Below are 25,293 nucleotides of genomic sequence, written 5' to 3' on the forward strand. Positions count from 1 at the left end.
CTCGACAAAGGGGTAAGACCTGGTTCCTCCCTGCTTGTTGATATACCAGACTACGGACATATTGTCTGTCTGAATCGCAATAGTCCCTGTAGGAAGAACGTGGTGAAGTGCTTGCAACGCTAGGAGCACCGCCTCATTTCCAGGACATTTATATGCAATGACGCTCTGTGGGATTCCACGTGCCTTGGACAATCTTTCCGCAGAATGCCCCCACCCGAGGCAAGAAGCGTCCGTGGTCACTGTGGCTCGGGAAATGCAGCGCAAAAGGGTCTTCCTGCTAGGGGCTCGGAGAAAGAAGCCACCACAGAAGGGAGTCCCTGCACGCCTGCTGACCGCAATCGGAGCGTTTAGAGACGAACAAAGAGGAGACCACTGAACTTGAAGGGTCCATTGAAGAACCCGCATGCGCAAGCGGGCATGAATTAGAAGCGGAATAGCTGCCGCCATAGAACCTAGGGCCCTCAGGACCGAAGCTGCAGTTGGTGAAGGTTGAAGGATTGCTGTCACATGACACCTCAGGCTGACGATACGGTCTGGGGTGAGGAAGGCTCGCATTGATCTGGTGTCTAGTCTTCCTCCTATGAAATCTATAATTTGAGTTGGATTCAGGAAAGATTTCTCCCAGTTGATCGTGATGCCCAGCCTTGGTGCTAGTTGAAGGAAGTAATCCCTGGCTGAGCACAGAAGATGCCTTGATGATGCAGTCAGGAGCCAGTCGTCCAGGTACGGAAAGACCTGTAATCCCTGGAGCCTCAGGTGGGCCGCTACCACCGCTAACACCTTGGTAAACACCCTGGGGCTGAGGTGAGACCAAAGGGAGGACCCTGAACTGATAATGACTGGCTCCCAGCCGAGCGAAGAAACCTCCTGGATCGTCTGTCCATCCGAATGTGGTAGTACGCATCCTTGAGGTCTATGGAACACATCCAGTCGTTCTCCTCAAAAGGGGGAGTATAGATTGCAGGGTGACCATCCGGAACTTTGCTTGGTTACTGACAGGTTCAACAGGGAAAGGTCTAAAATTGGTCTTAAGTCCCCGTCTTCTTTGGCACCAAAAGAACCTGGAGTAAAACCCTAATCCGCTTGATCTGGGGACGCTGGATGGCTCTTTTTCTAGCAGCTGCTCGATTGAGAGCTGCCGCCTCCCTTTGGTCGGGTGGAACATCTGGGAGGCTGCGAGATTTGGGGATCTTGATTAGGGTATTGAATATCCTCTGGATATGAGTCAAGCACCCAACTGTCTGTTGTTATGGACTCCCAAGAAGTCAGGTGCATCGAAACCGCCCGACTGCCTCCAGAGACGGACAGCCGGGCAACCCTTCAGGGCTGCTGCGTGGGTCTCTCAGAGAAGGGTTCTCTGGACCCAAAATTGCCAGGAGCCCCCTGCCTCTGGCACGACGACCTCCCGTCCTCCTCTGCCACGGAAGGACTGGTTATCCGAGCAGGTTGGGACTGCTGCGACTTCGGAACCACATCTTCTTCTGTCCCTTTGGTTCTTAGAGAAGGACCTCTGGGGAGCTGAGAAGCGGACTCGACGGCAGACAGCGTCTTCCCGTCCTTTTCGCTCTGGACTAATGTCTCGCGAACAGTCTTGCCAAACAAGGCAGAACCATCGGAAGGGGCATTCGCGAAGGTCGCCTTAAAGGGCTCAGCAAAATCACAATGGCGGAGCCAGGCCTGTCGCCTCATGACAAGGCCTGCTCCGCTGGCTCTAGCGGCTCCCTCAGTAGCATGAGACAGCAGCCGCATAGATGTATTGGATACAGATCTGAGAGTGGCCATTCGGGTGGAATAAACCTGTTTATCCTCACTCGAGATGGACTCGGGGAGATGCAGCACTCTTTAATCAGATCTCGCTGCATCCTAATGACATGTGCCATGTAGTTCAGCTCTCAAGGAGAAGGTCGCTGAACTAAACACTCGCTTCCCAATTCGATCCATCGAACGGGACTCCTTGCCCGGAGGATGGACGGAGGGACTCTCCTGGGCCAATTCCTCTTCGTGGCTGCAGCCATCATCATGGCATCTACTGGGGACCCTTACTCCAGTGGGTGCGGTCTGATGGAGGAGAAAGAATGCGGTCCGGGCGTTTGGGATAGGCTCAATGGTGTCCGGATCCTTCCACGCCCTGATAGATATAAGATCTACCAGGGGTCAGCAGGAGGACACCCAAGAGGTAGAAGGGCCCTCGAATGCCTCCAAGAACACAGACTCGTCCAAGAAGCCTTGGGGCAGACCACCCCTGATCCTTAACATCTCCATGATGTCTCCAAATGAGACGTCCTCAGGGGTGACCTAGGGAGCCTTCCCTTCATCCAAGTCCGTGTCTTCAGTGACGGACTCAGGGGAGTCCATGTGCCTCCTCTTGCACTTGCGCTTCGAGGTACTTCATCGGGGCTGTCCGAGGAGTACTCTTCAGCAGATGGATGTTCCAAGGGAACCACTTGGGACATCGAGGCGGCTGTCCCTGGGACCGGCTGGTGGGGGCCTGGCCCAACTGCAATGGAGTGCGGATGGAGCCGTGGCAGGGACCGGGGTCCGGATGTCCTCGACAGTGCCCTTTCCATAACGTTGAAAGCCGAGGGGAGCCAGCTTCTCTAAGCCCGAGCCGACCCCACCGGATCCGGCGTGCGGATCGGAGTCAGAGCAAACCGCCGGATCCGAGACCAGTGTGCTCCGACCTGGACGGAGCCGAAGACACACCAGCTCCCTCGGATCCGAGGCTAGGCCTCGGCTCCGAGGTCGGGTCCGGTACCAAGCACTCAAGGGATGGGACGGATCCGAGGTGCGCCGACCAATCGGATCCGACCCACCCCGGATCCAAATCTGCACGGCGCCAAGCTCCGAACCCGTGGTATGGGTCGGAGAAGGAGCTACGGGGCGAAAAGGGTCAAGCCCCTCCCGGTTGGGGGCTAGGAGCACTCCCATTTGCATTTGGGCCTGGATGAATTTCCTCATCATCCGTCCATATCAGCTTCGCTCATAGAAAAGGTCGATCTAGAGGAGGCCACCGAAGGGGACCTAGAGAGCCATCTCGGTGACCTCCTGGAAGGGCTAGCCTCCTCCTCCTCGGGTCCAGGAGAGAACCGAGGGGAGTGGAGCCGAGGAGGAGGAAAGCTAGAAGGCACAGGGAAGCCCGCTTAGATGGAGGAGCCGAGCTGGAAGCTTGGCTCTCCTCTTGTGGTGCTTCTCCTGTGCCTCCTTCTGTCTCTCCCTAGAAGAATCCTTCCTCCGCAACTTTAAGGGAGGTTGAGTCCCAGCCGGAGGGAGAACTCACAGCAACAAGTTGCTGACTGGAGGCAGAGGCCGAAGCAGTGTCTGGGGGTAAAAGACCCGCCAGCACCAGCTTCGACCTCCGTTCCCTTAAAGCCCGGGCGTTGAACCCTGCACAAATGGTACAACCAGAAGACAGGTGTTCAACCCCAAGATGACAGACCGAGTGTGGCCATCTGCTGGGGACAGCTTATGGCCACACTCGGTACATTTCGAAAAGACAGCCTTAGGGGCTTCAGACATTACACCTAAGGTCTAAACACACACACACACAAACAAACTACGAAAACCCGAGAAAAATTAACTAAAGAGGGAGGAAAGCCTTAACCACACACAACTCTAACTATAATTATAACAAAAAAAGAGAATTTGAAAAATTTTCCTGTCAGAAAACTACACTTATCTCAAAACCACGCCAGGAGCTCTAGAATTCCGTTGCTTCTTGAAAAGCGGCAAACGAAATCTGGGGTCAGTCAGGGCTTGGCAAGGGGTTATGGGTAAGAGGGAGGAGCTAGGAGCTCGGAGCCTAAGCTTTTGAATTGCCGGCTCGGATCCGAGATCGGATCCGATACCCACAGGTTGCAGACGAATGAAGTCTGCCTACTTCAGATTCATTGTTTCCAGGCTGTGACAATGTTGACTCCATAAACTTTTCAAGTACCACTGAAGTTTCCTCATATGCAGTCTTGCATATGGAATTAGAAAATGCAGGAGGCCATAAACCCCAAGGCTTGCAGTATTTGCCTTGCAGATAGCAGGGCTTTTGTGACCACCTGTCTGAAGTAAGTCACCAAATGAATTTGCTTCTCCATGTGGGCAGTTGTATTCAAGCTTGCACACAGGAATGTAATCTTTTGAGGGGGTACCAGTTGAGATTTCTTTTCGTTTATGGTGTACCCTAGACAGGTTAGAACTCTTTTTACAAACGCCAGATGTTTTAGAGGAATGGTCTGGTTTTCTGCCTGAATTAGACAATCATCTAGGTATGGATATATCTGAATATTTCTTTGCCTACAAAATGCAATTACTGGAGCCAGGCACTTTGAGAATACCCTGGGCGCAGTAGACAAACCAAAGGGCAGTGCAGAGAACTGATAATTCATGCAGCCTGCTTTGAAGCGTAGGAATCTTCTGCAAGATTCCCTGATTGGGATATGCAGGTAAGCCTCTTTTAAGTCAAGAGTTGCCAACCAGGCATCCTTGCTGAGCATAGGAAGTAAATGGTGAAGAATCAGCATCTTGAATTTTGGAATGTCCAGAAAGGTGTTTAGAGTAGACAGGTCCAGAACTGGTCGCCGTGATTTGTCTTTTCTGGGTACCAGGAAAAGTCTGGAATAGAAACCTTGTCCCTTTTCCTCTTCTGGTACTAGTTGAATTGCCCCCATGTTTAGGAGGAAAAGTACTTGTTTCTGAGTCTCTGCCCACTGACTTGGAGGCAGGTTTGGCCACCCATTTGGAGTTAGCAGCGTGTGGAAATAAAATCTGTATCCCTGGGACACTACATTTAAAACCCATTTGTCATAGGTTATAAGTTGCCAGTTTTCCCCCCAAATGGGCGGCTAAGAGGTAAGTGCTTGGTAATTTCAAAGGGAAGTCATTGAGACCGTTTACGATAGGGTGGTGCCTTGTTGTTTCCAGATTTGGAAGTGGAAGCACCCCATTCCTTAGTTCTGAAAGTCCCTTGGGACTGAAACATGGTGCTTTTGGAATGTCTGGGTTTGGCAGTAGTGGCTCTGGAAGGAGCTGGAAAGGACCAGTTCTTAGTAGGCCAATGCCTACTAAATCTAGGAGGTTGCACTTGTAAGAAATCTTTCACAGTTTGCATAAATTTAGCTTTATCTTCCATCTTTTGTAGAACTACTTCAGCATTATTGCCAAATAGGCGGTCCTGCTGTAAAGGAGCATCCAAAAGTTTTGCTTTAACATGATCAGGCAGGGATTGCTCCTTAAGCCAAGCACGCCTTCTAAGCACAGACCCATTAACAGCAGCCCCACAAGAGGCCTCTAAAGAATCAAAACCACATTGCAAAGTATGTTTGCCAACTTGTTCAGCTGAATGCAATAAATCCTGCAAATCTTTATTCTCCACACAGTCAGAAATTAACATCATTTTCTGTTTAAGCAGTCCCATGATATGCTGTTGATATTTTAGCAAATGAAATTGACAGTTTAAAGCCTTGATTGCTAACGTTGCAGAAGTATAAACCTTTTTACCCCATCTATCCAGCGCCCTGGAGTCCCTATCAGAAGGGGTAGGATTTTTAGCAGTAGAAGCCTTAATGCCCTTGGGCCCCTGAGAAATAGTTTTAGGGTCCGCAACAGGATTCTTGAAAAGGAATTTGTGGGACTCAGGAACCCTGTAGTACCTGTCTGGTTTGCTATAGGCTGGAGGCAAGGAATCAGGAGCCATACTGGATTCCGAAAACACATCATCAACAATATCTAATACAGGAGGTATAGCCAAAGGCCTATGCTGAGGAAGGAGGGAATCTCTAAGCCTCTTTTTGGATTCAGAGAAATCCTGACTTTCCCAGTGGAAATGCTCCCTTAAGGTATGTAAAGTTTCCCCAAAAGAGAAATGCTCAGGCGGAGAAGCAGAGGGGAATGGAATCCTCTGCATCAGAGTCCTCATAAGTAGGTATGGACAAATCCAGATCATTAGAAGAGTCAGAAGAAACAGAGTCCTGTTCAGAAGATTCATAGTCAAATTCAATCCTAGGCCTCTTGGGGGGGGGGGGGGGGGGTTGACTATCCCTGATTAGAGTAACTAAATCTTCAGCCATTTTGATAATTTGTTTTTTAGGCATACGGGCCTGAACATGTGGCCTGGGTGTCAGTTTTTTAGACATAGATCAAGATTTAGGCCTTAACACTGAAGTTGGAGTCGGTTTAATATAAAAGTCTGTAGACCTGAATACACCCTCAGAAGCCAGTGCCTGCTCAGTGGCTACGGACCCATCCAAGGTAGAGACATCCACAGGTTCCATATGTGATGAAGTATCTTGCGGCATACCAGACTCCGAATGGGTCTCAGTAGAGGCCTGTGAATCAGAAGTAGCGAGCATCAGGGGCTGCGAAAGCACCTCACTGAGTACCGGCGAACTGACGACTGGCTTAGGAGAAGCATCGTCAGCAGATTTGGACCTCAATGGCCTGTCTCTGTCTTTTTTTTTGTGTTTTTTTGGTATTCCGGTAGTCGGATGGCTAACCAACATCATTTCTGGATAATTAATCCGAGAACCGAAATATTTTGAAGAAAAAATGTACCGACGATGGATAGTGCGCTGATTAAATAAAGCACAAAATTGACAGCAAGGTACATTGTGGTCAGGGCCTAGGCAAGGAATACAGTACAAATGAAAGTCCTTATGAGGTATTTGCTTCCCACAAGTAATACAATTATTAACTTTTACTAACATCGGTAAGGAGCAAGAAAAAGCTTCCCCAACGGGGTACTTAGCTTTTTAGTTGAAGACTTTGGATCTGAAACTCGAAAATGAAAATTTCAGGAGTCGGCCATCCGGCACTTGCGAACTGCTTCTGCTTTGGGCACCGCACGGCAAGAAAGACTGATGTAATGGCATCGGCTGCATGTTTTACACCCCTGATGACCTGACGTCATGGAAGAAGAGACAACAACAGACACAGGACCCAAGACTTTGTTAATCAGCCCATCTGAGGGCAACCTGCCAACAGATTACCCAAATGTAATGACTACAACAGTGAAACACGATGAACATGTGATAGCATTTGGTGTATGCGAAAAAATACCTCTTCCTGAAACAACCACTTGATAAGTCCAATGCTATGGACAGTTTAATGGTTTAAATCCACTCTGTGTTGTTACACAAGGCTAAATAAACATAAATGGTTTAAATCCACTCTGTGTTGTTACACAAGGCTAAATAAAGATAACCCAACAACGAAAATCAAAACTGGAAAGAGTCAAGGCAGAACACTTTCTACTACATGCCAAACTACAAAAGGTAAAAGGGAAATGCACATTGAAACAAACTACTGAAAAGTAAAGATATGGTCTTTGCTTCTACCATGTCCTTGAACTGTCTAGCCAAAGCTGCGTTACAAAAGAAAAGTTGTTCATCTGCTCCACCAAGGAGCCACAAAGTACAGATGTGTACACTTACCATAAATGAAGGTGTTTGAGTATATTCACTGTTGCAGTTATCACATTTGGGTTATCCCTATCAGAGGCTTAGTATTTCTGCGTTGGTTGCCGTCGCTGCATGACTGAAGTCAGGTCGTCAGTGTTATAAATTAAGGCAGCCAACACCATTATATTAGTTTTTCTTGCCCTAAGTGTCAGAAGCCCCCAAGAGGGAGCTAGGTTATAGTGGAAGAACACCACCAGTAGAAAGTAAATACCAAAAAATCCTTGTAAGGATAGAGAGAGAGAAATTGAGAGAGACATAAGGGGGGGTGGAGGGAGGGAAACCAGGACTGCAACAGTGAATACACTCCAACATCTACATTTATGGTAAGTATACACAACTGTACTATGTTCTTCGTGCTTCACTGTTGCAGTCATCACATTTGGGTTGATTCCAAACGCTGAAGAAAAAAGTGGAGGCAGTGAAGAAGACTGGGGGCTGGCTAGGATGCCCTGCAAGACTGCTGTGGCAAAGCCTGCTTGGATTTGGAGAAGATAGGCAGGTGGTAATGCTTGGTGAAAGTATGAACAGATATCCATATTGCAGCCTCCAAGATGTCCCTGGTGGGGACCCCTCTGAGGAAAGGTGCAGAGGTGGAGGTTTGCTCTGGTAGAATGTGTCCTGACCGCCTGGGGGGAGGTTCCCATGCTGCTTGTAGCAAAAATGGATGCAGTGTGCTATCTATTTGGAAATGGTTTGTTTGGATATGGCCTTGCCCTTTGTGCCTGTAGCAAAGCTGACTAATAATTGATCAGTCTTTCTAAATGATTTAGTGCTGTCTAGGTAGAATCTGAGCTGTCTGTGCACATCTATAGAGTGCAGAATCCTTTCCCCTTGTTTTGTGGTTTAGAGAAAAAGGTGGGCAAATGAATGGATTTGGTTGAGAGCCACACTGGACACCACATTTGGCATGAAGGATGGGTTAGTACAGAGGGAGTCTCAGTCAGCATGGAAAATGATGAACAGCTCTGCAGCCATTAGTGCTTGTAGCTTGGATACTCTTCTAGCTGAAGTGATGGCCAGAAGCAAGGCTGTCTTCCAAGAGAGGAACTTTAACTCTTCTGATGTTGCTGGTTCAAAGGGGGAAAGGGTGAGCTTTTCCAAATCAAAGTTAAGGTCTCAAGCTGGGGTAGGTACTCTTCTAGGTGGCCTCAAGTTGTTAGCCACTCTTAGGAACTGTTTGATGAGAGGGTGGGAGAAAAGAGGTGGCTCTGTGCTGAAATAAGCAGAGATGGCAGAGGCATGAATTTTTAATGGAACAGAAGGATAGACCCCTGTGTAGTAGGTCAGCCAGGTAATCCAGGAAGAGACATAGGGAGGGCTGTGCAGTTCCGGCTCCCTTAGCCTGGATGGAGGTGCAAAACCTTTTCCACTTGTCCACATAAGACTTTCTAGTGCTGGAGGGTCTGGCCTCACGTACAACATCTAGAACTTGTTTGCTTAGATTAGCAGCTTGTGCAGTGGTCAGAGAATAAGTCAGGCTGCCAGATTGAGGGTCTGCAATTGGGGATGCATGAATTCTCCATTCCTCTGGGTCAGGAGTGTTGGGATCTGAGGGAGTTGCCATGGTGGCAGTGGTGACAGGCTGTGCAGCAGAGGGTACCAGTGCTGGTGTGGCCAGTCTGGGGCAATCAGGATTGTCCTCATTTTTTCCTCCCTTATTTTGACCATTACCCTTCTAATGATCAGTGGGGGGGATGCAAAGACCGAGAGGTTGACCCACTGGAAGGATAGAGCATCCACTTTCCAGACCTTGCTGTGAGGTACCCTGGTGGAGAATTTGCTGAGCCGATGGTTGGAATGGAAAGCAAAGAGGTCCACCATTTCTGGGTTACAAGGGTGAAGATTCTTTGGTCTAGCTGCCACTCATGTGGGTCCAGAAGATTTCTGCTTAAGTTGTCTGCCAGAGAGTTTAGAGAGCCTGGCAGGAATTGTGCTAACAGGTGTAGTTGCATGGCTGAGGCCGTGTGCCAAAGGGTCATGGCGAGCCTACACAGAGGGTAAGAGTCCCTCCCTGTTTGTTGATATACCACATCACTTTTGATCAGTAGAGGCCCCTGGGAGAGTAGGGTTTTGAAGGCTGTCAGAACTTGCTGAACAGCCAACAATCTATTTTTGGTTGATGTGCAGATGTATATGGTTTGAGCTCCATTGGCCCTGAATGCACAGGTCCAGGTGTGCACTCCACACACAGTCTGATGCGTCTGTGGTGAGGCTCTAGGTGGCGTGGGGTTGTGAGAAGGGTAGTCCCTTGTTGTGGCTGCAAGCTGCTACCCACCAAAGTAAATCTTTCCTTAAACAAGGTATCATTGGTATAAGTGTTTCCAGATCTTGGGGGTGTTGACACCAAAGGCTTTTTAGGTACCATTGTAGTTTCCTTATATGCACTCTGGCATATGGAATGAGTAGAATGCAAGAAGCCATTAACCCCAGAGCTTGCAGGATTTTCCTTGTGGATAACTGGGGTCTGGTGGCTAGTTGAGAGAAGTAGGTTGTCAGGTAGGTTTGTTTTTCTGGTGTAAGGAATGCCATTTGGGATGCCATGTCTAAGCTTACTCCCACGAATACATTTTTTTGCGAGGTTACTAGTTTGGATTTCTTTTCACTGATAGTATATCCCAGGGAGGTCAGTAGGTCCTTTACAAAGGTCAAGTGATTTAGCAGCTTTTCCTGACTGTCTGCCTGAATCAGGCAGTCATCTAAGTATGGGTAAATTTGAATATTTCTTTGTCTGCAAAAAGCAATGGCGGGAGCCAGGATAAGCCAAAGGAAAGTGCAGAAAACTAAAAGCGCAGTGATCCTGCCCTGAAACGGAGATATTTCCTGCAAGATTCCCAGATTGGGATGTGTAGGTAGGCCTCTTTTAGGTCTAGGGTGGCTAACCAAGCATCCTTGGAGAGCATAGTTAAAAGCTACTGGAGGGTGAGCATTTTGAATTTTGGTATCACCTGGAAATTGTTTAGAACGGACAGATCGAGGATGGGGTGCCAGGTGCCCTCTTTTCTGGGTACCGGGAAGAGTCTGGAGTCGAAGCCTTGGCCTACCTGGTCTGCAGGAACATGCTCTATGCCCTCACTGAGAGCAGGGAAAGAACTTGCTTTTTGGCCTCTGCCCACTGGTTTGGGGGTAGATCTGGGAACCCTTTTGGGGTTGGTAGAGTGTGGAAATAAACTTTGTATCCCTGGGACACTATGTTGAGGACCCAGCGGTCGTTGGTAATGGTGGCCCAGGTGCTTGCGTGGAAGGAGTTTTCCTCCTAGGGGCAAGAGCAGGTGGGCAGAGGGAGAGGTGGAAGTGTAAAGTCATTGTGAGTTCTTACCATGAGGGGGTGGCTTAGAACTCCCTGGTTTTAAGAGGGGGAACCCCATTGCTTAGATCTCTGCATTCCCTGGGGCTGCTGTCTGGGAGGCCTGCTTCCTCAGGGTCTGGGCTGAGCTGACCTGGATTGGGCAGGAAATGACCAGTGGTTGGAGGGGCAATGCCTACTGAACCTTGATGGCTGGGCCTGCAAGAAGTCTTTAACTGCCTGCATAGATTTAGCTTTTTCTTCCATCTTTTTTAAGACCTCCCCTGCCTTGGTGCCAAATAAGTTGTCTTTGTGCAGTGGTGCGTCCAATAATTTGGATTTGATATGGTCTGGCAAGGGCTGTTCCTTTAGCCAAGCATGCCTTCTAAGGACAGAACCAGTGACTGCTGACCTACAAGATGCTTCTAGCGCATCAAAACCACATTGTAAGGTGTGCTAAGTTACGAGACTTGCAGGATGCATTAACTCTTGTAACTCTTCATTTTCTGCACAAGCAGGAAAAGAAGATATTTTTTTTTGTTTGAGTAGTTCCATGGTATGTTGCTGACATTTCAGCATATGGAACTGACAATTTAGTGCTCTAATAGCAAAAGTAGCAGAGGTGTATATTTTTTTACCCCATCTGTCTAATGCTCGTGAATCCCTATCTGAGGGGGTGGGATTCTTAGCAGAAGTTGCTTTAATTCATTTAGGTCCTTGAGAGATAACCTAGGGGGTCAACAGTAGGATTTTTGAAATGTAATTTGAGAGTCAGGGACTCTATAGTACCTGCTTGCTTTCCTGGGAGCAGGAGGGAGGGTGTCAGGAGTCAAACTGAATTCCATAAAAACATCATCCACAACATCCAGGACAGGATGAATGGCCAGAGGTCTGTGCTGTGGAAGATCTAAGAATTCCCAGAGTCTCTTTTTTGACTGAGGGTAGTCCTGACATTCCCACTGGAAATGTTCCCTTAAGGTATATGTAGGGTTTCCTCAAAGGAAAAGTCCTTGGGTGGAGAGGCTGAAGGGGTGATTCCTCTGCATCAGAATCCTCATAAGCTGAGAGGGGTTGCATATCTTCATATTCAGATGCATCAGAGTCTTTGGACTCCTGTTCAGATAAAACTACTGGGGACAAATCTCTTTTTCTTTTGGAAGGGGTAGCCTTGGCTTCCCCTGAAAAGCATTATAAGGTCTTCTGCCATTTTAAGCATCTGAGACTGAGGCAAAGAAGCAGGTGCCTGTGATTGGGTCGGTTTCTTGGGTGCGGTTCATACCCTGGGCTTTAGAAACTCTGTAGTTTTTGAAAGAATGGTAGATGCGAAAGAAGTCGTCGGTCTGTGTCGAGAATCGGTAGTGCAAAGTACTTCCTCAGAAGCCGGTGCCTGCTCAGAGGCTCCGGACCCATCCAAGGTAGAGACAGCCACAGGATCCTTAGTTGATGAAGAGTCTTGCTGCATACCGGACTCCGAAAGGGTCTCCGTAGCGGCCTGCAAATCCACATAAGCGGGCATCAGGGGCTGCAAAAGTACCTCACTGAGGACCGGAGAACTGACAACTAGCTTAACGGAAGCATCGTCAGCAGTTTGGAACCTGTGTGGTCTGTCTCTGTCTTTATCTTTACGTTTTTTCGGAAGATCTGCTGTCGGATGGCTTACTGAAACCATATCAGAGTCCGAGGAATGAGAGGGAAAATATCTAGCTACAACAAGGGCCAGACGATATATAGTTCTGGTGTTGAACAAGGCACAAACGCAACAGCGGGGGACGTCATGGTCTGGGCCTAAGCAAGTGATGCAGTAAGAATGAAAATCTCGGTGTGATATTTGCTTTCTACACGTGAGACAATTGTTAACTTTTTCTGACATCGGTTAGAGCAAGAAAAAAGGATCCCCCCAATGGAGTATTCAGCTTTAGAAGACTTCAACTTAATTCTGAAATGAAAAACTCAGGTAGCGGCCGACCAGCACTCGTGCGAACTGCTTCTGCTTCGGGCTCCTCGGCAAGAAAGACTGATGTAATGGCATCGGCTGCCTTAATTTATAACACCGATGACCTACAGTTAAGTCCTGGAGTGATGGCAACCGACAGAGAAATACTAAGCCTCTGGTATTCGGGCCGACTGAGGGCTACCCTGACAGGGATAACCCAAATGTGATGACTAACTGTGAAACACAAAGAACATCAGTAAAAACAGATATGCCCTTCTTCCATGGCCTTCCTGATAGGTCTACTTCCTTCCTAGTCAACTTATTGTGTTAAATCCCTCCACGCTATTCAAATACCTGGCTAAAACTACAAAGCAGTATGTAGACAGGGACAGGAATCTCCTCTCCTCTATCTACAAACATGATGAATCTTAATTCCAACTTAAGAATAATGGAATACAGAAAAAAATCTACCTTCCCCACAAAATTCTGGTAAAACATACTCTGCAAAGTTAATTAGGAAATGAAACCCATACACAACCTTTGCCTTCATGAAAACCAAGGAGGACAGTCTCTCCATCTCAAGCCAACACAAAATGAAAGTAAACACAGTAATACTGGATAAAAGCTGGGTGGTTAAGAATCTGTCATGTGGATGGCAACTGCCTGAGGCTAATGGAGTGTGAATGAGCTGCCCTTTAAGGGCACGGTGTCTTTTTTCCTTAAATGTATGACTTCCAGCATATCAAACTTAAGGGATTTCAACAAAGACCAGATAAATACCTACCACTACAAATGCTTAAAGGAGTACTGCACCCAAGGTTTGATTTATTTTCCCACCACAATGTTAAAATAAATAAATAAATAAAAAAGCTCTATCTATCCCAATAGTTCTGGGAACAGTTTTAGCAATACCATTCTTAAACCTGATACTTGGCATAGATGTACAGCATCACGATCAAACTATGACCTTGAAAAGGCTCATTTTAAGCTGTACAAATTTGTCCCCTACCTCTCGGAAGGTACAGTTGTATACACTAACCATAAATGTAGATGTTTTGAGTGTATTCACTGTTGCAGTCATTACACTTGGGTTATCCTGCTGGCAGGCTACCCTCAGTCAGCCTGAATTCCAAAGTCTAGGTCTGGCGTTGGTTGCTGTCGCCTCTTCCCTGACGTCAGTGCGCCAGGGGTATAAAAGATGCAGCTGACGCCGTTTTCTTCAGTTTTTCTTGCCCCAGATGTCAGTTGCCCCCAAAAGGGTAGACTAAAAATATGCCAATAAAACATGCATGCACCAAAATATATTATACCTTCATCTACAAGCAAATACACCACATAGGTTGTATAGATTAGAGAAGTGCAGATAAGTTGTAGCAAAGATATGGGGGATGGTGGGTGGGTAACCTGGACTGCAACAGTGAATACACTCGAACATCTACATTTATGGTAAGTGTACACAACTGTACTATGTTCTTAGTGTTTCACTGTTGCAGTCATTACACTTGGGTTGAAGCCCACAGCTATGGTTGGGAGGCTAGAGCTAAATAGTATTAGGAGCGGCTATGAGGCCCTGCAGAACTGCAGTGGCAAAGCCTGCCCTGGATTTAGAGTACAGTGGTAAATGATAGTGCTTTGTAAAGGTGTGCACTGAACTCCAGGTAGCAGCCTCTAAAATGTCTTTGGTTGGTACTCCCCTGAGGAAGGCTGCTGAAGTGGCTGCTGCTCTGGTTGAATGCGGCCTAATGCCCTTAGGCACTGGCTTGCCATGTTGTGAATAGCAGAAACAAAATGCAGTGGCCTATCCACTATGAAATAGTCTGCTTTGACATAGCCTTTCCTTGTGTTCCTGCAGCATATGCCACTAGTAGTTGCTCTGTCTTTCTGAAAGCTATGGTTCTGTTCAAGTAGAAGCGTAGCTGTCTGTGTATGTCCAAAGAATGCAGAATTCTCTCCCCCTTATTCTGTGGGTTTGGATAAAAAGTAGGCAGATGAATAGTTTGGTTAAGGGCCACACTGGACACTACCTTAGGCATAAATGTCGGGTTTGTCCTCAAAGAAACCCTGTCTGGATAAAAAATGATAAAAGGTTCCACAGCTATGAGTACCTGTAGCTGAGACTCGTCCTGCAGAGGTTTATTGCTAGAAGCAGAGCTGTTTTCCAAGATAAATCTTTATATCAGCTGTAGCGGCTGGTTCAAATGGAGGCAGGGTGAGTTTTTCCAAGACATAACTGAGATCCCATGCAGGTATTGGTGATCTCCTTGGAGGACTTAAGTTTTTGGCTCCTCTGAGGTACTGCCTTAACAAGGGATGAGAAAAGAGTGGTGGCTCTGTATTGTAATGAGCCGAAATGGCAGAGGCATGAATTTTAATTGATGAAAAGGATAGGCCTTTGTCCAGCATCTCAGTTAAGTATTGCAAAATCTAAGGGATATTTGGAACAGCTGTGTCAATTCCTTGTGCCTGGTTCCAAGCTCTTCCATTTTCCAGCGTAAGATTTTCTGGTACTAGGCCTTCTGGCCTCCCAAATGACATCCATTACAGCTTTAGTGAGAGACGCGTTTTGTATGACTACATTATCCGCCATGCTGCCAGATTTAAGGTCTTTAGTTGGCTGTTCAGGATCTGATTGTTTTGTTGGGATAGTAGATTAAGTATCTGAGGCAATGTCCAAGCCGGGCAGTGAGACAAGTTCCTTAGGATTGGGTACCAGTACTGGCGGGGCCAGTCTGGGGCAATCAGTGTCATCTTTGGCTTCTCTTGTCTGACCTTTAGGAGTACCTTGGGGAGGAGAGGCAGTGGAGGACAGGCATACATTGCTGAGTTTTTCCAGCTGAGAGGTAGGGCGTCCACTTTCCATGCTTGTCTGTGATAAGTCCTTGTGCAGAATCTTTTTAGTTGGTAGCTGTGAGGAGTAGCAAATAGATCTATATCCGGGCATCCCCATTTCCTTATCATCATGCTGAAGACTTGTGGATCCAATTTCCTCTCGTGGGGATCCATGAGGTTTCTGCTTAGTTCGTCTGCCAGATTATTTATCTTTCTTGGCAGGAATTGTGCCTGCAGATGTACTTGGTAAGTCAATGCTGTGTCCCACAAAGTCATGGCTAGTCTATAAAAGGGGTAAGAATGAGTGCCTCCCTGCTTGTTTATATACCACATGACTGTGTTGTTGTCTGCCTATCAGTAGTTGTCCCAGATGACGTAGATCCTTGAAGGCTGTCAGGGCATTCTGAACAGCTAGCATCTCTTTTTGATTGATATGTAGATGCATTTGATTTATGGACCATGTGCCTTGAATACATCTTCCTGCCATGAGGGCCCCCCCAGGCATAAGCTGATGCATCCGTTGTTAATGTCTGCCTGGCTGGGGGCAAAGTGAATGGCTGTCCCTTGTTCTGGTGACAAGCCTTCGCCTACCATCGAAACTCCTGTTGCAGGCAGGGAATGAGGGTAATTATTGTTTTCAGGCTGTGGCAATGCTGAGTCCAAACACTTTTCAGTTACCATTGAAGTTTCCTCATATGCAGTCTCGCATATGGAATTAGTAGAATGCAGGATGCTATGAAACCCAAAGCCTGCAGAATTTTTCTTGCAGATAACTGGGCCTTTGTTACCAACAGGTTGAAATAGGTAGTCAGTTGCCTTTGTTTGTCTGGCGTGAGATAAGCCATCTGGGCAGTTGTATTTAAGCTTGCACCCAGGAATATTATCTCTTGAGAGGGTACTAGTTTTGATTTCTTTTTGTTGACTGTGTACCCTAGGCCTGTTAGAAATCTCTTTACAAATGCCAGATGCTGTAGTAGAATGTCCTTGTTCTCTGCTTGAATGAGGCAGTCGTCCAAGTAAGGATATATTTGTATTCCTCTTTGTCTGCAGAATGCAATTACTGGTGCCAGGCACTTTGTGAAGACCCTGGAAGCAGTAGAGAAGCCAAAGGGCAGTGCAGAGAATTGGTAGTGCATTGAGCCAGCTTTGTCTGATTGGGACATGCAGGTATGCCTCTTTTAGGTCTAAAGTTACAAGCCAAGCCTTCTTGCCCAGCATGGGCAGAAGTTGATGTAGAGTCAACATTTTGAATTTTGGTATATCCAGAAATGTGTTTGGAATAGATAGGTCCAGCATTGGTCTCCAGGTCTTGTCCTTTCTTGGTACCAAGAGCAGTCTTGAATAAAATCCGTGTCCCTGCTCTTGCTCTGGTACTTGTTGAATGGCCTTCATATCCATGAGGGATGAGACTTGCTTTTGTGCCTCTGCCCATTGATGTTTTGGCAGGTTTGGCCAACCTATGTCCTTGGCAGGGTATGGAAGTGAAACTTGTAGCCTTGTGACACTGTCTAGGACCCATTTGTCCTGGGTTATTATGTGCCAATTTTGAGAAAAAAGTGCTAGTTTTCCCCCTAAAGGTGCTGCCAAAAGATAAGTGCTTGGTGTAGGCAGGGGGAAGTCATTGGGACTGTTTCCTGCATGGCTGTGATTTGTCTTCTCCACTTTTGGAGGTACAAGCACCCCATTGTTTAGACCTGTATGAACCTTGGGGTTGGGATCTGCCTCTTGGGCGCCTGTATCTGCCCCTTTGTGGTCTGTCCGACACTGGAAAGGACCAATACTTTGTAGGCCAGTGTCTGCTAAATCTTGGAGGCTGAACCTGTAAGAAATCCTTAACCATCTGCATAGATTTAGCTTTGTCCTCCATTTTCTTTAACACCTCTTCTGCTTTAACACCAAACAAGGTATCATGCTGTAATGGGGCATCTAATAATTTTGTTTCGACATGATCAGGCAGATTTTGTTCCTTTAACCAAGCATGCCTCCTGATGACAGAACCCATAACAGCGGCAGCTCTGCAGGAGGCCTCCAAAGAATCAAAACCACATTGCAAAGTATGCTTTCCAACTTGTTCAGCTGCATGCAATAAATCCTGCATTTCTTTGTTTTCTGCACATTCAGAATTTATCAACATTTTCTGTTTACGCAGTGACATAATATATTGCTGATATTTGAGCATATGAAACTGACAATTTAAAGCCCTTATAGCCAAGGTAGCAGAAGTGTAAATATTTTTTCCTCATCTGTCCAATGCCCTAGAATCCCTGTCAGAGGGGGTAGGGTGTTTTGCAGCGGAAGCCTTGACCCCTTTGGGACGTTGAGAGATAGTTTCTGGGTCAGCAGCAGGGTTTTTGAAAAGGAATTTATGAGATTCAGGAACCCTGTAGTACCTGTCCGGCTTAACAGGAGCTGGAGGTAAGTAGTCACGGGTCAGACTGGACTCTGAAAATACATCATAAACAATGTCTAACACAGGTGGAATAGCTAGGGGACTGTGTTGTGGTAGTAAAAGGAAGTCTCTGTGCCTTTTCTTAGAGTCTGAAAAATTTTGGCTCACCCAGTGGAAATGCTCCCTCATGGTATGCAAGGTTTCCCCAAAAGAGTAATCCTCAGGAGGAGAGGCTGAAGCAATAGATTCTTCAGCATCAGAATCCTCATAGGGAGGAAGAGAGTATTCCTGATCAGAAGAGGAATCAGATGAAATGGAAACCTGATCTGAAGATTCATATTCTGTCTCTTGCCTAGGCCTTTTATCAGGAGGGGGATGGGAACCCCTGATCAAAGTAATTAAGTCTTCAGCCATTTTGAGCATATGTTTTTTGGGCATGGAGGCCTATCCATGAGGCTGTTGTACTGGTTTCTTTGTCTTTAATGGTGCTTTAGTCTTTGCCTTTGAAGCTGAAATCGTTTTAATGTATAATTGAGTAGGTCTGAAAACACCCTCAGAAGCTGATGCCTGCTCAGCGGCTCCGGACCCATCTGAGGGGATAGTCTCCGAAGGTCCAATACCTTGAGCTTCCAGCGGCCTAGTCGACTCCACGTGGGAGTCGGTAGCAGCCTGCGGATCTAAAGTAGCGGGCGTCAGGGGCTGCGAAGGTGCCTCACTGAGAACCGGCAAACGGTTTAGAAGACGCCTCGTCGTCGGTTTTGGACCTCGGATGCTTGTCCTTTTCTTTGCATTTCTTGTGAATTCTGGTAGTCGGATGGCTATCCGACGACATCGTATAATTAAATCTTCTGCCAAAATAGTGTAATGCAAAATAGTACCGACGCTTAATAGTGCGTTCGTTAAAATTAGCACAAAACCGACAACTAGCAATGTCGTGGTCAGGGCCTAGGCAAGGAATACAGTAAGAATGAAAGTCCTTATGAGGTACTTGCTTCCCACAAGTAATACAATTATTAACTTTTTCTGACATCGGTCTGGAGCAAGAAAAAAGTTTCCCCAACGGGGTACTTAGCTTTTAATGAAGACTTCGGATCTGAAATTCGAACACGAAAATCTCAGGAGTTGGCTGACCGGCACTTGTGAACTGCTTATGCTTCGGGCACCACGTGGCAAGAAAGACTGAAGAAAATGGCGTCGGCTGCATTTTTTATACCCCTGGCGCACTGACGCCGGACTTAGACTTTGGAATTCAGGCCGACTGAGGGTAGCCTGCCAGCAGGATAACCCAAGTGTAATGACTGCAACAGTGAAACACGAAGAACATCAGCCCCTGTGGCATGGTAAATTCTGAATGGCTGGTCCACAATCAAGTAGTTGTAACTTAAATGGCTACTTCAAGGTCAAGGCATTAATCAATCAAGGTCTGCAAAGTCATACATTCACTATCCTGTTGCACTGCTGCAATTAACAACCCTACAAGTGAACTTGTCAAAACCTGCCACAGTGTTAGAACGGCCACTGAGTTCTTCCGCTAAAGCCAAAAAGTAAAACTAACATGCATCACTCCTTTAAATTACACTGCTGACACAGTGTGACTTAACATCCATCTGACTAGCTACCTTTTTGGCGGGTGGTTGCTCCTCTTTCTCAAGCTCCTCATCCTGACTGAATTTCCTTTTAAATGGTAGTCGTTTACGTTTTAGAGGAGATGGTGGATTTGGGTTAACTATATTACTTGGATCCTTCTCATGAATTTTCATGTGCCTGATGAAAAGACAAAACAATACAGAACATTTTATGTGGTTTGCCAATTTGAAATATCAATCACAGCTATCAATTTCTATTTTTCTTAGCATTTAACTGTCACAGTCTGAACTGAATGGGATGCAGTTTGGTTCTAATTACAGATCTAAAGGATCAAGAACACCTGTCTTGTTACAGTAGTCCAGCTTCACATAGCTCTCAAGTTCAACAAAGGAAAAATGGGACATTTAAAATGGAACAGATAACCTTTATTAATAAAGTAGCTTACCATTAAAGTGCAGAGTATCATTCATATTATACTCATATCTATGACAATTATTAAAATTATTTTTCCCATGACTTACATACAGCTGATGTCCTTGGATTTAGAAGACTCTAGTAATGTATCTAGTTCAAGGCACTCCTTTGACTTCTCTTTTGGGACTTGTTCCTCCTGTTATTTTTCCCCCTTTCCTGAAGGGGTGTTCATGCTGCCTTGCAGCTGTGACACGGAAGACATGGTAGGCCACTAGACCCTTAAGGACAGATGTGCCTAAACATAGACTCCTGTCCTCACTTAACTGTCTTCAGCTGAAAACAGTGGCAAATGTGACATACATCTAGCCAGTACACACACTGGTTGAGACAATCTTCTTGTGAAATCTGATACTTGTAGTTGCACCTGCAAGCTTTCTCTTGGGACAGTCAAACCCTTTACCTCCATGTACGGCATTTGTTCCCCTGACATCCATTACAGCACAAACCTGAAAAGGAAAACCACAATACAAATTTGCAAGAAGATGCATAGAAAAAGGTTCCTCAATGGGGTACTTATCTGCAGCAGTTTTTACTCATAGCTCTCGACCAGTGTCAGACTGTGATACTGCACTGATAATCACATTAACAGATTGTAAGAACTAATCACAGACGGTGCATACATGTGCCACCTACGTGCCAGATACACATACATCTGAGATACGGTGACTTCAGCATGGCCATAGGGGAAAGAGGCTATCGAAACATCAGAATCTGCCTGTTTGGAAGTGGGAGTGGCACAACAACAACATAGTACTCAGACTGACATTAGCAAAGCTTCTGCATTCAGACTGGCAAGACAGCCTGGGAATCTCACACCCATACATCTATTTATGTACTATGCCTGTGGACTGAGGTCATACGCCAGACGTACAGTGCACCAAGGAAGTCTTTGGATTTGTTAAGCTGTTACCCTTGGCAGGATAACTATAAGTACTGAACAGTACAACAGTGATCTAAGGAACAACATTACTTATAAAGGGCTTGCTTCCTATGATAAAGGTGCTTAAACAGTGTGATAGGGTTCAATAAGGAAATTAAAGAGATCAGATCACTATATTGCTAAGGACCTGCTAAGGAGAATCTACAGAGCCTTCCATGGTTCATAAAGAATAACATTTCAAAACATTAAAAAACAGACAACCATTGCATTATGCTACAAAGCAAGACAGATGTATATTATGCTCATCTAGATGAAAAACTTCTTTAATAACCTTGAACCAAAACATTAAGATGTATACAACATTTTTCACCCTGAAGTGATTTTCATTTACACAATGGGAAAACATTTTCCTGAGCTCTAAATCTAGGAATTCAGTGATGTTACACAGTTGAGCACCGAATTACAAGCATAGCATTTCATAGATGCAAATGTATTCCAAGGGTGTAAGTCACAGTACATAATGTGCACATTTTTACCGCATCAGCTGACCTACAAAACAGACATAGCTTAACAGGTTCTGCAGTTGGCTTTTATAAGAATTCAACTTCTTTTCTTGAAGAGCCCACACTCACAGGACAACTGACTACATAACCACAGTCTGTTGCTGCACCTGCCAGTTTGTTCCTCAGCCACTAGACAATTTAGTTACCTACTTTTTTTAGAATTCTAGCAGGTAAACCTTGGCATGACACACGTGACTTAGCCTAGAGCATGGTCTGAAGGAAATAAATATTTAAAACACAATTACAATTAGAGTCAATTTGTGGATTAAGACAATCCTCCTACAAAGATGGTACTTTAGGGACCTTCAGACAGAATTCTGTGTGCTGTGCCACCAACCAAATGAATGTTCTCTATAGGGCAAGAATCAAACAGGCAAAGAACTGCCTACCTGAGGTTCCAGGGTGTGTTCTAGTAACATCCAACCAATCAGTAGCCCCTGAAATGAAAATCTGAGGTCTTCCAAAGGAACTAGAATTCCTTCAAAACAGTAGGTCCCACAGTGTAGTACACAACAGTCAAAACAAAGATCTTGGTACTCAACCTAGCCACAATAAGCATCCACTGCAAATCCCTAAGAGGTAAAAGAATGAGAGGATACCTATCTGTGATGAGTGAGTATTGGCTTGCATCTGCATCCTCTTCTGTCTTTGCAGGATTGAGATTTACATAACTGTCGGTCACTCGAAGGATAGTATCCAAGGTAGCAAGCTTTGACACACTCCTGTCACCAGCAAAACAATGTGCTACCTGGAATGATGCATACAGTGAAAAGTAACAGAGCCTTGTGGTATCATGAGTGTTTACTCACAGTTTTAAAGACTTTTCTGTTTACAGCATAAATCCTAAATGTGAGAGAAGAGGCAAGAAGAAAACTTGCTGTGAATGGAGGGTGTTAAACTACACTGGGGCCAAAGGTGCACAACTGGTACATGAGTTACATCATCAAAAACTGCAGATATCAGAGGACCAGGGTGTACAAACTATAATCATGGATCCCTTGCCATGGGAAGATCATTCATTATGTAAGCCAAGTTCATCATCAGTGTTGTGCATAAATCTTCAACAAGAATAACAAGGACCTAGGCATCCATGAGATGATAAACACGACCATGAGTACACAACTTCTTCCACAATCAAAAGCTTGGCTGTAAAGTGAAGGCTGAAAAATAGACAGCAATTTTTCAAGATGCAGTGATCAAATGACAGCTTATGTAGAATAGGGAGAGAACATTCCCATCCTCAAAGTCTGAACAGCTTGACAAAGAAATGGGTCTTGAGATTTGAGGCAAAATTTAGCTAAATTGACAGATCCTAGATGTAGCCCACACTAGGCTGAATGCAAAGATGAAGAAGCAGCCAGGACCTCTTCAAAACTGATAAAAGACAGCCTGTGAAAAAACAGGACTCTCTCCTTCAAGATGTGTCCTTGCAGTATGTTTGATCTTGGCAAACTTATCTTCAGAAAAAAGACATTCAGCTTTCTATTGACAAGAAAAAGCCTCCTGAAACTTCAGGCATGTTAGGCTGCGCAGTCAATTAACTGGACAATCTGATGCAGAAGATGGCTAAATGGACAATACTGATTCACATTACTGCTACATAATAAAACATAAAATGAGAGTCCTGACTAGGCCTTCATTAGGAAAGTCTTCCACCATCTGCTTTCCAATTATGCATCCATTCCCAGTTCCCTATTTACTATCAAACATCCACCTTCTGTCTAATTCCCAACATGGCTTCCAACCCTACCACAGTACCACTACAGTTACAAACATCAACCAATATAGAAATAATGGTTATCTTGTGTCCTCCACATTCCTGGACATTTCCAAAGCATTCAGTACTGTCTCTTATGCCTTAATTTAAGCCACGCAGCCCTCACATGGTTCTACAATTATCTACCTGGCATACCAGCAGGCTATAAAATGGCAACGTGATTTGTCCTCTCTGCTACTTGTTCTCAACTGTTGTTCCACAAGGGTCTATCTTGGGCCACTCCTATTTAACATCTTCATCAACAAGCTTCAAACTGCTACCAACCTAGCTACAATCCTATAGTATGCAGATGATTCCACTCATTTGTTCTGCCCCCTCACTCTCTAAACTCCTAGAAATAACAGCTTTCCTTCACAGCAGGTGAATAATGGCTCTCTGACTCTCAGTTAATTCTCATTCCCAACAAAAACTAAACTTATTTTTAATAGTAACAAAACCTCAGACCTGCATTCCCCTTTTATGATATATTCTTCTAAAAATTCCAAGACTGAACCTGTACTGCACAAAGCTACTTGGGGTTACAATCGATAACATGAGATTTGATACACACTTGTTTCTTATCATAAAGTCCATATTAAACTACAATTACTTTATAGAATTAAACCTTTCCTTACAGACTCCACAAGACAATCTACTGCAAGAACTCATCTAGTCTCTACTCTTCTTTATGCCTCTCTTATTCTTACCAGCCTGAAGAAAATAGAGCTAACAAAATTAGATGCTTGCTACAATAAGTTTACAAGATTTGCTATCAAGTCATCATATAGATCCTATCACTGCACTGTCTTACGTCAACTAAATTGGTTTGAGTTACCCAGCTTTCACCCAACTTATAATGGCCCATGGCATAATACATCAGCCTGACAAGTGTCCAGCACTCAGTAACTTATTTCAGCCACAATCTAACAGAAGACTGAGATCTTCTGACAAACTCCCATTACAAGTCACAAAAGCTAATAATCACCATGGAGATGCTCTCTACTCTAATCAAATCTCCTTGATTTGGAACTTAACTCCCAGCACATCTTACTGATCCATTACTGTTTAAAATACTTCTGAAGTCCCATTTATCTAATTCTTGGTGCCATTCCGGTTTAACTCCAGGCTGACTATCATTTTCCTCGTTTAAACTTTTGGCTGTTTTTCAGGTGTATTAGTTTTTCTCATAAATACTTTGCTTATCTTTCTCTGCAGATCTTTTTTCTTTCTACTTGATGTATATTTAACTTATCTCACCACAACTTTTTTAACTTACTTTCTCTTTCTGCAAACTCTGTCCAGGTTTTTCACTCTCACTCTATCTCATTATTCATGATTAGTTATTGTTTTACACATGAAGCAATTGCTTATTCCTACTATTTTATGTTCTACTTATGCTCCATTATATATGTTTATTTTACTTTTTATGTATAACTTTGTATATGTATTGTGTATAATTTGTTTACTTCTGTTTATACTACCACTGATTACGTTTACAACTCACTTTTGTAAATTGTATCTTTTGGGGCTTTCCCCCTGGGCCTCCTCCGAAAATGGGCCTGTGCCAAGTTGGGACTATCCCGGTAAACAAACGGCAAATTAAATAAAATAAATTATCTACAAAACCTATGCATCTCAAGGATCAGAGTTAGACTACAGTGCACAAGTCATTACAAGCCTAATATGTTCACATTCTGGGAAAAATGACAACCAACACTAGTAACAGCCAAACTGCAAGCTATGGCAACAAAAATCTGGATTGTTTGTAATGTTTTCCTCCAGATAAGGCAATCAAACTATCTCTTACTCTTACTATAGAAATCCATATTATACATGCACACACACACACACACACACACACACACACACACACACACACACACACACATGAGCTCGCACATATTCAAAAGCTCCTCAGCAAGTCAGAAATAAAAACCTGACTACTATCCAGGTGAACCAAAATGAAATAGGGGATGTGATACCAGCTAGAGTTTGCATGGGGAACATAGGAGTGATGCAGCTTTGCCAGATAACCTTTCTTCAGCAGGAAGGTATGGGAGTAGATGCCCAGAGCTTAAGGTCCAAAGGGCAAATGCAAAATGCCTACATCAAAGCAGATCACCCTGGCATATGTACTGCATGCTACTATCAACA

At 45.1% G+C, this 25,293-nt stretch overlaps 1 protein-coding gene across 1 annotated transcript in view; it reads right to left on the minus strand.

The window, feature by feature from the left end:
- The window catches only part of RREB1 (ras responsive element binding protein 1), a gene marked incomplete in the record, with an annotated part of 464,399 nt that overhangs the window by 225,955 nt on the left and 213,151 nt on the right, over nucleotides 1-25,293 (minus strand). The window contains 1 exon segment of the mRNA XM_044064859.1: nucleotides 19,499-19,643. Coding sequence (XP_043920794.1) covers nucleotides 19,499-19,643 — 145 coding nt within the window.

Source organism: Protopterus annectens, chromosome 3.part0 (genome assembly GCF_019279795.1).
Source record: "Protopterus annectens isolate FY-2018-M chromosome 3.part0, PAN1.0, whole genome shotgun sequence".
NCBI lineage: Eukaryota > Metazoa > Chordata > Ceratodontiformes > Protopteridae > Protopterus > Protopterus annectens.